The sequence below is a fragment of the Leishmania major genome, chromosome 24, assembly GCF_000002725.2.
Source record: "Leishmania major strain Friedlin complete genome, chromosome 24".
NCBI lineage: Eukaryota > Euglenozoa > Kinetoplastea > Trypanosomatida > Trypanosomatidae > Leishmania > Leishmania major.
This window is the reverse complement of record NC_007265.2, coordinates 536,851-550,000: the sequence shown is the minus strand read 5'-3', so window position 1 is coordinate 550,000 and position 13,150 is coordinate 536,851. Positions and strand designations below refer to the sequence as shown.

At 62.9% G+C, this 13,150-nt stretch overlaps 2 protein-coding genes across 2 annotated transcripts in view; both read right to left on the bottom strand.

Annotated features, from left to right (window-relative positions):
* LMJF_24_1480 (conserved hypothetical protein) overlaps window positions 1-735 on the bottom strand; it is a gene marked incomplete at both ends in the record, with an annotated part of 1,899 nt that extends 1,164 nt beyond the window's left edge. The window contains one exon of the mRNA XM_001683613.1: window positions 1-735. This exon is cut by the window's left edge and continues 1,164 nt beyond it. Coding sequence (XP_001683665.1) covers window positions 1-735 — 735 coding nt within the window.
* A 2,731-nt stretch (window positions 736-3,466) lies between these two features.
* Window positions 3,467-12,745, bottom strand: LMJF_24_1470 (conserved hypothetical protein; the record flags this gene model as incomplete). Its single annotated transcript, XM_001683612.1, has 1 exon — window positions 3,467-12,745. One exon carries the CDS (start codon window positions 12,743-12,745, stop codon window positions 3,467-3,469), a length of 9,279 nt encoding a protein of 3,092 aa, XP_001683664.1.
* Window positions 12,746-13,150: the final 405 nt, after the last annotated feature.

Sequence of the window (13,150 nt, the reverse complement as noted above, 5' to 3'; positions counted from 1 at the left end):
GTAGGCGCGCATGAGGTGCATCGGGCAATCCTCAGCTGGGGTGCTGTACACAGAAATGCCAGTGTCGGAGTCGGCAGCGATGCAGCGGAACACCAGCGGTGGCTGACGTGCAGAAGAGGGCGCAGGTGGCGGTGAGAGAGTCGCAGCCGCGGTGACGCTGCCATCGCTGCTCAAGCCGGCCGAGTGTCTGCCGAAGGCACACGGTGTCGGACAGCCCGGCACCGGCGGCAGAGGGCACCGCAGTATCTCCTCCAGGTCAGTGTAATCCACAGCGCGCTCGTAGAGGCTGGCATCTCTTGCAGCATCAACGGGCCGAGCGCTTGGGGGGCGGTGGACAGGAGATTCGTTGGTTGTGGGCGGTGCGACTGGTGTAGGGGCGGTCCGGGGAGATGCCTTCGCTGCAGGGATGGCAAAACCGCCACCATGCTCGATGAAGCCTGACACCTCGGGAACACGCGCCACTCGTGCGCTGTCATGCGTTAAGGGCAGCAGCACCTCGCGGCGGCTCGCAGAAGAGGCACCGCTGTGTCTCTCGGCGCGCTTGAGACTACCACTGCTGCCGTCGTCAATGATGCTAGTTGCACGCGCCACCCGAGACGGCTCTCCGTGGAGAAGAGAGCGAACTCTGCTCAGGACAACGTTGAGGGGACCACCCCCAGCGCCTCTGGCGGGGCCGTCGCGCTCGGCAGCCGCCGTGGCGGCTGCGTACGACGACGAGTGCAGAAGGTACGACATGGTGACTGTGAGAGTTTGTTCTCGCTGCACTGGCGCACGGCAGTGTCGCCTTCGTCCCCTCTCCGCGCGGGTGTGTCCTTACTTGACCGCAACTGAGAAGATACCGATGGGCGATGCAGGGGGAGGGGGAAAGAGCAGTGGAAGGGGTTGAGTGCACTGTGAAGCCGGGAAAGCAGAAATAGGTAAGCAAGAGCGCCAGCGGTGACGCGCGCGCTATTCACGATGCAGTATAACCCCAGTAGAGAGCGGGATGAAAGACAAAAAAGAAAGGCAACGAGAGAGAATAAAAGGCAAAACAGGTACCTGTGCGCCTGCGTCTGGATGTGTGTGTGTGTGTGTGTGTGTGTGTGTGTATACGTACATATATATATATATATATATGTGTGTGTGTGTGTGTCAGCAGGAGCGTGTGTTGTTGCTGCGGCGGCCTACCCTACTTGGTTCTCGTGAATCTCCGGATGGGAAGGAGTGAAGGGGCTAGAGGGATGGAGAATGAAGAGCATTTCGTTTTCTTTGTTGGGGGGCGTAAACGCGGTTCGCATATTCTCACATGGCCTCACCGGTCCATTGCTCAGTTGCGGGGGGAGAAGAAAGTGGGGAGGAGGGTTTCACACATCCTTTGGGTGTTTGAACTTGCGAAAGAGTACGAACAAGGCAGCCGGATAGCACAGCGGCTGCCCGTGCTTGCCATCGACCGCATATATATATATATAATGTATATGTGTGTGTATCGGTGCGTTTGTCTTGGGGATTCAATAGACTGGAGGGGCCACAAATGGAGCTCGGCAGGGGTATCCACATTCGGCCCCCTCTCCGAATGCCTGCCGGAGTTACCACCGTTGCTGCTTCTGTCGTGGTGCCTCCCGCACCCCTCGGATGAGCCCCTATGCGCATCCTGGAGGCGACTCCAAGATGGGAGGACGGAAGCGCCCCCCCCACCCCCACCCCCACCTGTGTCCGCGGAAGAGGCAGAGGAAGAGAGGAAGCCAGTCGAGGAAAGCAGAACAGCAAGCATGCACAAGTCAAGCGCATCACTGCGGAAGTGGGAGCAGGAGAGAGCAGGAAGGGGTTCAGAAACACACAACAAAAACAAAGGAACCGATCGAAGGAGTCGAACTAACAACAACCGAAAGCGGGCGGGCACACGTTAGTGGGCGACCTCACCAACGACCACGAGGGACGCAGGCAGAGATGAAGGGAAAGGCAAGCCGGTCGCAACGATGGCGCATCAATGCGAGACCGCATCGAAAATACAAGCTGGAATATGCGGGCTTTCCCCTCTCCCTCTCTGTCTGTCTGCCAGGGTGTGCGTGAAGGGCAGTCCATCTGGTGGCGCTTACGAGAAGGAGGGGGAGGGGAGATGGACCCCCCAAAAAAACAAAAACGCGAAGCGGTGCTCACGTTCGGTGCAGGCGAAGGGGGCGAAGTCGCAACCAGTCGGGCAGAAACGGTGGACTGCATGAGACAGGCATAAGAACAAGCGACATGCGCGCATGGCGGCAGGATAATGTGTCAGCGCACGTCGGGTGTCCTAAACCGTCTGCTGTACCACTAGCACCCTACCAGCCGAGCGTCCGTGTTGGAAACGATGAGTTTGTGGCACAGTCACTTCGTGACACGTGAATGCTTCGGTAGTCGAGCCTTGGGAAGACGACGATGTAGGCGAGCATGTTCGTCTCGGGTTTGTGTGAGCATACGCGGGGTGTCAGCAGTGATGACCACGACTGCGACAGAATGAGAGAGAGACAGAAAGACAGAGAGGAGTGGGAGTGCATGGCCAGGAGTTGTATATGCACATGGATGTGTGGATGTGCATCATAGCGGAAAAGGGGAGCGCGACGGTGTGGTGACGGGCACACGCCACCACAGAAGTGTTTCACAGCAGGACTAGAGAGAGCTGAGAGGAGGAGGATCTCATGGGGTGGAGGGGCCTGGGCTGAGACAGACAACCGGTTGATTTTCGTAGATTCCTTTGCTTTGTGCTGTGGTAGTGATGGCGAAAGTGGAGGGCTCGGCTAGCCAGACAACTTACATAGATGGGAGCATACAGTGACATACACACATGGGCACATGGCCTACTATGTACATCAAACACGTACACGCGCAGACATCGCGCTCACATCCGAACGCGCAACTGCAGGAATGCGCTCGCGAGTTGGAAGACGAGGTCCCACAACACGCGTTTACGTCGTATTTTTGTGCATGTGCGTGCGTGCCGCTTGTGCGTGCAGAAGGAAGGGGGGCACAGAGCTGTTCCAGGTGCAAGAGTGAAAGAGAGAGGTCGGAGACCGTCAAAAAACAAAAAAAAACAACGCGCATGCCGGTGCTCGATCAGACGTTGAAGTGCAACACAACGGAGCAGGTGAGAAGGGAGAAAGCAGATATGCGCGCAAGAGAAGAAGTGCAGTGAAGTATCGAGCACCGCTCTCGCGGCGCATCTCTGATTCGGAAGCTGAACGCGCGTGTATCGCGAGGGCAGGCACAGAAAGGCCTCCGCAGCGCGCCAGAGAGCGTGAGAACACAAGACGAGAAAGAGAGACAAGAGCGAGCGAGAAAAGCAGCGCGGGGTACTTTAAGGTAGCTACAATACCGGCCAGGTTAGAGAAACAAACCAAAAAAAAAACGTGTTTGAAGCTGAGCAGGAGCGCCGAGAAGCTGTTGGCGGTGCGCGAGAGATGCGGCACTGGAGGGCGCCGCCTGCGGTGCCGAATGGAGGCGGTCAGCACTTGCTTCACTTGTCGACGCTGTTGAAGGCAGCCTCGAAGCGCCGCAGCCACATCCGCTCTCCCTCATCGGCGCGGAGCGTCGACGGCAAGCACACCCGGATGGGCTGCACGTCCTGCTGCAGGGCGATCATGGGCAGCCTTGTCTCGAGATGAGGAGCTGCCTTGGACGAGACGGCTGTTGCTGCTGCCGCCGACACGGCCGCCCTTGCTCCCCGCCTTGGAGGTGCCGCGGCTGCTCCGGCCGACAGCGATGCGGCGGCGCCTCGGCCAGTGCATCGCCGCGCGCGAGTCGGCGCTGCCTGTGGCTCATTTGGCAGCGACAGGGCTAAGAGCTCGAGCCCGAACGTTGTGGACGCACCTGCCTGCAGCATCGAGGCGTACGCCGTTTGGGGGTTGGCCTGGCCTCCGTGGCTCGATCGCCGCTCTGAGCGGGAAGACGACACCATCACTGTAGGATCGCGCTGACGTGGCGACAACATCGCCTTTCCCGGCGCCCCCTTACCGCCGGCCTTCAGCCCGCGGGTCGGAAAGCTGCCACTGCCCAGCTTCGGCTCCCGTGCGCGCGCAGCGGCTGTGTGTGACATGGCAGAGGTCGTGGTAGCGCCGGCGCTGGTGGTTGTTCCCGTGTCCTCAGCGGCGGCGGCGGAACTGTGCGTCTCTGCGGCTTCCTCAGCTCCCAGGGCTGTGAGGGCGGCAGCGACAGCCTCCACCACCGCGTCCCCAGCGCGCTGACGCCACAGGCGGATGAGTCGAGAGGTGTACTCGCCCAAGACAGGGGTGCTCATTGGCGGCGAGTGCGTCCATGTGCCATCCATGGCGGCTGTAGCGTTTCCATGGGCCGGCAGCGGCACCTGCCGCGAGCAATCCAGTCGGGCAGCCATGTGCGCCAGCATCATCTGATCCTCCCTCATGCGGAGCACCTCTGCATCGACGCCTCCCAAAGCGCCACGCAGGTATGTGAGTTTCTGCTTCGCCAACGACTGTGCCGAGGTGAGTGATGCAGGCGGCAATAACGGAGGGCGCGAGCGGTTCGACCACGCGAGGGCACTGCTCGGGTTCGCGGACGAGATGGACCGTCGCGACGACGCCTCCCCGCTATCGCGGACCGCGTCGGACACCATCTTCCACTCTGTGGTGGAAGGGGGGCGGATGGCGACCCGCTGTAACCCATCCGCACCTGCCACAGCAGTCTTCTCCTCCTCTGTGGTCGTACGGCGAGAGGCAGAGCTCAGCTCTCCCGCCAGCGTCGCCGTGCCCACGGCGCACAGGGGAGAGCACATAGAGCTGGCGGGGGTCGCGGTGCAAAAACTCGGACGAGTCCAGTCTACCCCTCCCTCGGTCAGGAACACCGACGTTTCGGGCTCTGCATCGTCGGCGCCAGTGCTGCTGTTTCGCCACCCCGCCTCCGCCTCCGCCCCTGCACTCCTCGTGTGATTCGGGGTCAGAGAAAGCGGCGTCGGCCACGCGGTCGCCGTAATGCGACGAGGGCACAGGAACCCGCTCGCCTCCGAAAAAGAGTGCGAGGACGACAACGTGTACGAGCATCTCGGCACGTTTATGACTGTGTCAGTGCCGTTCGTCTCCGCAGCTGACGGCAGTCGACTCGCCTCAGCCGTCGCCAGTGCGGAGTGTACCGACTTGACGCTGGTCATGGGCGAAGTGGCCATCAGGTTCGGTGCCGCGGTGGCGGTGCTCGCGCTCTCGGTCCTCAGCAGCCGCGTCTTCCAGGGCTTGAAGGCGTCGTGCGCAGAGATGAGCACCAGCAACCCGGTCTCTGGGTCGACATCTGGAGTGGTATCCAGGGGGTGCAGCAGACCCATCTGCCGTAGAAGGGCCAACGGGTACACGCGTATAAGCGGGTTCCGCATCGCCCGCGGGCGCGGGATCGGCGAGAGAACACCATAGATGTGGCCGTCGCGCACGCAGCCTGCGGCGTCCTGCATGGGCGGACCAAGAGGAGAGGATGACGCCGCGACAACGTCCCTCACGCTGGAGGAGCGACTCCATGAATACGGCAGCGCATCGCGCACCAACTCGCCGATTGTGTGCGGCGTGAAGTGCGCCGGTAGTGGTGGCGGCAGAGGCGGTGCAGCACTCGTGCAGCATCCTGGATAGCGTACGGGTCCGTCGTTGGTGTCGGCATCTCCCTTCCCTGACCACGCTGCGGCAGCCCGTGTATCGGCTACGGCTGCCGTTGCAGCAGGTGTAGCCATGCGCGTCGAGGACGGCGGCGAACGAGACCTGGGTGCGCTGCCGCACTGACGAGGAGTCGCCCCGTCCGCAGCGACGCCGGTGGTTGTTGCAGCTAACCGCGATTGATGCAACGGCTGCTGCGCATAGGTGCCGACGGCGGTGGTGGGGCTACCCGGCTTCTGTTTCTTGGATCTGCGCAGGATGTCATAGAGCAACACGGCTCCGCTTTCCGTCGTCGCCGCTGTGGAGTCCACACCGACGGCAGCGATGCGTGCTCCAGGAGCACTGACCGCGTTCCCGGCCACCCCACACCCTTCCACGTTTCCCTCGCTATCGTCTACGTCGTCGAGGATGGATGGCAGCACGAAGCCAATGTGGCCGTCGCTGTGGGCTTGAGTAATTACTGCGGCCTGCTCGATATCGCTGAAGGTGTGCGGGTCCCATAGGTCCCACGTGTCCACGCCACAGAGTCCGACTGTCTTCGCCTCGTAGCACATTGCTCCGACGGCGTGGTTCGGCAGCGAGGCCCTGCCGCCGCCAACGGTTCGAAAAGACGAGCTGCGTTCTGGCAGGTTGGGCACCACTGTCCTGCTGTGCGACACTCTCGTATAGTTAGCGCTCGTGGCAACGGGCTGGGGCAGCTGCGGCGACGTCGTCACCGCTGACCACGTGCTGGTAGAGGTGGCGGGGGCGAAGTGGGGCAATGGCAGCAGATCCTGCTGTGGCGTGTTGGGAGAAAGACTGAAGACCCGCACGTTGCCATCAAAGCCCGCAGCAAACACGAGCAGATGCGGCTCGGAGAACTGCACAGTAGATGGCATTGCCGTCGAGGTGGCGGCCGTGGTGCGCTCCGTGGAGGGTAGCTCCGTGCTCGCGTGACTGGGCGTCGCAACCGTCGGCTTCGAGGGGTTGGTGGCTAGTAGCTCCAGCGATGACACACCGCTGCGCGAGGCACGAAAGGATGCCGACACGCGCAGTTCATGACTCTTGGGTACGCGCGCTGCGCTACTCGCGCCCTTATCACGCGAGGTCGTGTTCAAAACCTCGGCGAGCAGGTGGGCGAAAGGCACGACATGCACGTACCCCGCCGAGTCACCACAGGCCATCATCAGCAGCGACGACTGCGGCGCCCCTACCACCTCACGGGCAACAGCAACGCTGGTGATGTAGTGTTCCTGCTGCTGATGGCCCCGCGTGTGCCCCCGTGATGTGAAGGTTGGCACTGCGGTAAGAATCATCTGCGACCCTAAAGTTGGAAAGGTGTGTCGCCCTAGCGTGCGCTGCAGCGTGTAGGAATACAGGAAGAGGATCCCGGTGTCGACGACGGCGAGCAGCATGTCGTGCGCCAGGTCGTTGAGGTAGTTCAGACTCACAACGCGGCCGACGTCCGGCACCCCGTGCGCGTCGCACAGCACCTCCACGTGTACGGGGCTGCTGCGGTCGACCATGCGGTAGAAGAACAGCTGTGTGTCAGCCGTGCCAAGGCACAGGTGAGACTCCCGCACCACGCAGCAGGCAGTGATCGTGGTATCGCTGCAGCCGCCACGGGTGGCGCTTGTGGTGCACTTCGTGTCCTTGACTGCCGCCGCTGCGGGGGCTACAGTGGCGACGGTGCCACCACCGTGCGTTGGCGACGGCGCGACAGCTGTCGACGTAGAGGGCAGCTCCACTCGCATAGAAATGAAATTCTCCTCTCCGCTGGGCTTCGGTGGACCCGTGACCTCGTACCGGCGGACCTCGCACACGTGACCGCTGCACAGCAGTGTGCGGCACCCAGTGCTGGAGATTACGCCAACGTCTTTGTCTGCAAGGAGCATGGGGCTGCTAGCGCCTGACGTCGGACCTCTGACACTCCGCGTGAATGGGTCCGTCGCGCTCATGACGGAGACGAGGCGTGCGTCCAGCGTCAGCACTCGGCTGTCGCGTGTGCCCACCAGCACACGCGTGCGCCCCTCAGTGCTCCAACTGCAGCACGTCAGGAGCGCACGCCGACTGCGTACCGCCAGCTCCTTCTCCGCCGCGCGCGGCACATGCAGAGGCGCACGGAGGCGCTTACCTGTCTCGTAGTACCACACGCACCACGTGTCGGTGCTGAAGCTGTGCAGCTCGCCGCGCCCGGGGTCGAGCAGGAGCCCAATAACGGCCGAGGAGTGGGTCTGATGGGGTTGCAGCCGCTGATGGCACTTATGCAGAGCTGCGTTCAGCTGGCGTTGGCGCCACACCTCCTCCTGCGCCGCCGCAGCAGCAGCCTTCGCTTTTTCCGTCTCGATGCCGGCGGTGTCGCCCCCCACGCCGCGCATCCCACCGTAGGTGGAAGAGCCCATCGACGCGGAGACGGACGCGATGCGCGAGCGCCGCGGCGAGAGAGTCGTCGCCTTCTGTGTCGCTGCGAGAGCGGTGGAGGTTGGCGTAGAGAAGGGCAAGGCCGACTGCGGCAAGGGAGGCAGCGACAGCGACGACCCCAGCGACGACAACGACGGGGGCAAAGTCACCTCCTCCACCTGCATTCCCTCGGTCGACGACGCAGCACCCGCGTCAGTTGGGTTCGAGTTCCTCTCTGGCATATCAGTCGCCGCCGGCATCTCGAGAGCCTCGACGGTGCTGATCGAGGCGCCGCCCCGCGCTGGCGCGCGCGCGGCAGGCTCATACAGGACGGGACCGCGGAGCCCACAGACCAGTCGCTGCGTCGTCTGCAAGTATGTCAAGCAGCCATCAACGTCGTTGGCAGAGCACTTGAGGGTCATGGAGGCCATGTCCTCGACTCGGCTGCTCGACCCGCGCGGAGGTAGGATGGAGGTCAAGGGACGCGACCCCCTTTCGTCGTAGATGCGGATGCTGTGGTCTGACATGAGCATGGCCACCTGCTGATGTGGTGGCATGAAGCAGACATCAATGATGTCGTACGCCTCCTGCGGGTACTGGTGAACGCACTCCGTCAAGGTGCGGCCGACAGCCCACAAGAAGGCGCGGCGGTCGCTGTGTACCGTGACGAAGCGGCGGCCACTGGCGCAGCTCACCATGAAGCGAATCGGCTTCGCAGTTGCCATTACCATCGTTGGAGTGCCAAGAGCGTAGTCGAGGGTGTCGGCGGCGGCCGTGAAGGAAGTGCGCATGATGCCGCCGTCGGGGTCGGAGGAGATGATGCAGTGGCCCACGCCACAGAAGAAGAGACCGTTCACTGGCAAACCACCACTAGTGGTGGCCGCGGTCATCCCCGCGGCGGCCAACGAGAACGGCGACGATATTCGCGTTTTGCGGTGGCCAACGGCGGGCAAACGGGAGTAGGTCGCGGTGGAATCGAGAGACGGCAACGGCATCTCTGACGCAGGCGTCGACGCGGCGCCCATTTCCGGCGGAAGCACCTCCGGATGGGCGAGGACGGCGCCGTACACCTGCAGCGGGTACGCCCACCCAGCGCCGGCAGCGGCGGCGTGCAGGGCTGTGCGTGACAAGACCGCCGTCAGGTCCACGCAGCCGACCATGCCACTCATGGTCCCAAAAAAGAAGAAGCCCATCTCGGCGTCAAAGAAGGCGGACGTGGGCGTGACGTAGCCCACGATGGGCCGCGCCACAATCGGCTCGCTCTCACCCTCCGCGTATTCCATGAGCCGGGCGGCCGCCGCTGCTCCGAGCCAGCCACCGCCGTCGCTGCACGTCGGCTTGTGCCGGCCACACTCGCCAGGCTTCAGCCCATAGCGCTTTGTGAAGAATGTAGACGGCTGCTTGACCTGCGGCACCGCCGTTGCCAGTGAGGTGCAGCCACGCAGCTTGAGCAGCACTCCACCAGCCGGAAAGTTCACGACGGTGATCTCCGCCGCGCTCGTCGCCACCATGAGAAACTCGCCGCTATGCAGGAATGTCATGGTGAGCACCCAGGACTGTCCAATGTTCAGGATCGTGGACACGAACTGGCCGCTGGTGGTGTCCCACACCTTGAGGAGGCCGTCCTTGCTGCTGGTGACAGTGTACTTCCACGTCGGGGAGGCGAGAATGTGATCTGCTGCCTCACTATGAAGGGCACCAAGGGTGGTCTCGGCAGCCGCGCCGAGGCTGTTGAACAGCACCGCCCGCTGCTGCAGTGCAACAGCGTCATTGCCGAGCCCGCTTTTGTGCAGCCGGCGCCGACACGCTTGACCGCTCCCTGCAACCCCGGCACCACTGTTAGCGCCGCCGCCGAGCGCCACACCATCGTCGAGTGAGTCGCTGTCGTCGTCACTTCCATCCTCATGGGTACTGGTGAATGAGCGCGGCACGGTGTGCGCATCGCTGCCGGCGCCGATGTGGTGGCTCGACCCGCCTCTCTTGGGCGCGGTCATCTCCGACAGATCCTCCAGCAGCGCCGTCGGCACCCGCGCATAGGCCGCATCATGCCGCTGCGACAGCCACGTCGTCTCCAGTCCCATTAGCAGGTTGCTTGCGACGTCGCTCCAGCACACAAGATGCTGCACTGCAGCGGCGCGGCTGCGTCGAGTGCCCACGGCACTCTCTGTGGGGCTCGCGCTGCTGCCGCTGGTAGACTTATCTCCGCCGCGGCTCGGCGGCGGTTGTGCGCCGCGCACCATCCGCACGCGCTGGTGATGCTGACACCTTTCCTCCCCCTCCGCCAGCCTCGCTGCCGCACTCGATGTCCATAGATACGCGTACAGCTGTGCTGGCTGCTGCAGCAGGTCCTTCAAGGCAGGGGCTGTGAGTCGCGCCTTTGCTGCCAGCAGGCTTTGATCCGCAGCGGCACCGTTCACCCCGGTGACGGATACACTCATGGACGGCGGCGCCACACTCGCTCCAAGTCCGGCGGCGTTGGATGGCAAGACCGCCATTGAGCCGGCCAAGGAGGAGACGGTGGAGTGGAGCATCTCCACTGGAAAAGAGGGATGCGCGAGGCCACCAGCGTTGTCGTTGTTGTGCATCGAAAGTACCTCGTCGGCGTCGCTGGTGTCCGAGTGAGTGCTGATCTCTGGCTGCTGCTCCGCTGCAGCGTGGAGCGTGTTCGACTGAGGGTCCCCAGACGGTTCGATCAGCCTTGCAGCTGAGCCCGGCGGTGATGGGCATAGAGTGCTGCGTGTTGTAGGAGTCTTCGTCGCATCAGGCGAAACGACTTTGACCACGTGCGACGGCCCCCAGCTAACGTTGCTACGTCCGCCAGCGCCGCCGTTGCGGCACGGGGACACACTGCTGCCGACCTTGCTGTTCGCCAGCGTACCTGCAGGTTCGAAGTTCACGAAGCTCAGCATCTTGGGACGCGAGGAGAGCGCTCCAGCAGTGCCGCCAGGTGCACCAGTCGACGAGGCGCCCATTAGCCTTGACGCCTGGCTCTGCAGGACACATGCTTGGTAGCGTTGCAGGACTTCTTCCTGCGCAACGCACTGATGCCACGCTGCCCGGTGCTCGCGCTCATCGCATTTTTGGGCGAGGCGCTCTGCCCAGGCGGTCAACTCTGCCTTGAAGCAGCGCAGCTGATCCACACGCGCGTCGTGGCGACGAGTCTGGCAAACCATCGTCGCGGAGTTGAAGCACGCCGGCGCCACGTGAGTGACGTTGCCGTTGTTGTAGTGATGATGACTGCCTGTGCTGGGCCGCGGCTGAGGCAGTGATGCACCAGGGGGCGTCAGCGTCTGTCCCGATGCGACCCCTGCTGCCGCAGACGCAGCCCCACCGCCCCCAACACTGGCGTTTGCCGAGTGGGCGGAATTCTCAATCACCATCTCCAGCAGCAGCTCCACAAGCCAGCCCGTGGTCAAGGCAGCGTCATTGCTTTCGCTGGTAAAGGGCTCCGCTAGCTCGCGCCGGTCCGCTGCCGCCATTTCTGTCAGTGTACGCGCTACCGGCTCCCCCTCCGCCCTTCTCACACTGGGCGACGCGGAGAATGAAGGCGTTACAGCCGCCCCAGCGGCAGCGGCCACGAAACCAGCAGCCGAGGGCGAGGCGGAACTCAAGGGGCGTTCGGGCGGTGATGCAGGCGGTCGCCGTTGCCGCGCGACACACTGGAGCACTCCCATGCCAGTCTTGCCATGCATAGCATCCAGCACCACGGGAGGCCGAGGAGCAGCTGCTACTGTAGGACAGACCGTGGAGGGCGACTGCGGAGTCGCTTCGCTGTCGCGCCCGAAAGATCGGGGTCGACTCTTGGGCGCCTTCGCCGATGTCGCCGTCGCTGCCGCCGCCACCGCAGCCTTGCCCTTCCCCTCTGCACTGGTTTTGCCGCTGCCGCCGCCGCTGCTGTCGTCCCTGTCGAGGGTGTTGACCACCTCGCTGGAAAACAAGCTGTACTGGCGGAACAGCGCCGCCAACTGTGCGACGTCGCTGGCGCTAAGGTAGGCGGCGCACGAGAGAGAGGAGAGGGGGATCTGTGTGGGGTTGTAACGTCCACGCAGCTGCCGATGCAGCGAGATGCGCTTCTCCGGGTCATCGGGCAACAGCGGCATACACGCGTTTTCGATGTCCATGAGGTACTGCGCTGCGTGGGCTCGGGCCCTGGCCGTGCGCTGCAGCGAGGACGACTCGTTCATCAGGAGGGCTTCTCCACCTCGGCCGCCACCGCCGCCCCTGTAGGTGCTGTCAACAAACTCAGTGCGCTCCATCACTGGACACACAGCCCACGATGTGCATACAGAGTGTGTTTTGAGCAGAGATGCGCAGACGCGACCACGGCCAGCGCTGATGGTGCGGGTTGATAACGCGAGCAGTGATGAGGCTGGTGACGGTGGCAGCCAACGTCGCGGCAAAGTGCCCGGGGGAAGTGAGGAGAGCCGATGACGCAAGCAGACCGTGCGAAGTCGGCAAGCGCACAGGAGAGCGAAGCGCCGTGGAGAGGGGAGGGGGTCGACGGATCGACGGACGAGTGCGATGGCCGCGTTCAATTCGAAACGATGGTGCTCCTCCAATCCACCTTGAAGGAGCCGTGCGCGTCTGCGTGTGTGTGTGTGTGTGTGTGTGTGTGCGTCCCATCGGATCAATGAGATGAAGACACGGATCCGCATTGCCGCCACCGGCAACAGCAGCGACAGGCAGAGGAGGTCGAGAGAGATGAAGAGATAGAGGAAGCGTTGACGGTAAAAGCAACAGCAGAGAGAAGAGGGGATCGCACTGAGCATATGCAGCTCGCCTCTGCGGCTCCGGTGTGACTGTCAAGCGACCCCTCCCCGCACCAGAGAGAGGGGCTAGCGAGCGACGACTCGCCAGTATAACCGCATCTGCGCATGCACAGACCGCCCACGCAGACACACGTAGAGATAGTGAGAGAGTTGCAAGCTTGTCGGTCTCTGACGGGCGAGCGAGAGAGAGAGAGAGAGTGAGAGGCAGGAAGGAGTTGTGCGTAAGGTCACACGTCCAGACCTTTAACAACGCCAGTAGCCATCCGCTGCAGCTTGCCTCCATCTCTCGAGCCCAGCGTCTTTATTTTTTGCTGTTGCTTTGTTGTTTTCAGAGAGCGTGCGAAACATTTTCTGCCACATTATTTTGCTCCTCCGTTACTTACGCGATGGTGCGCACTTGGGGCG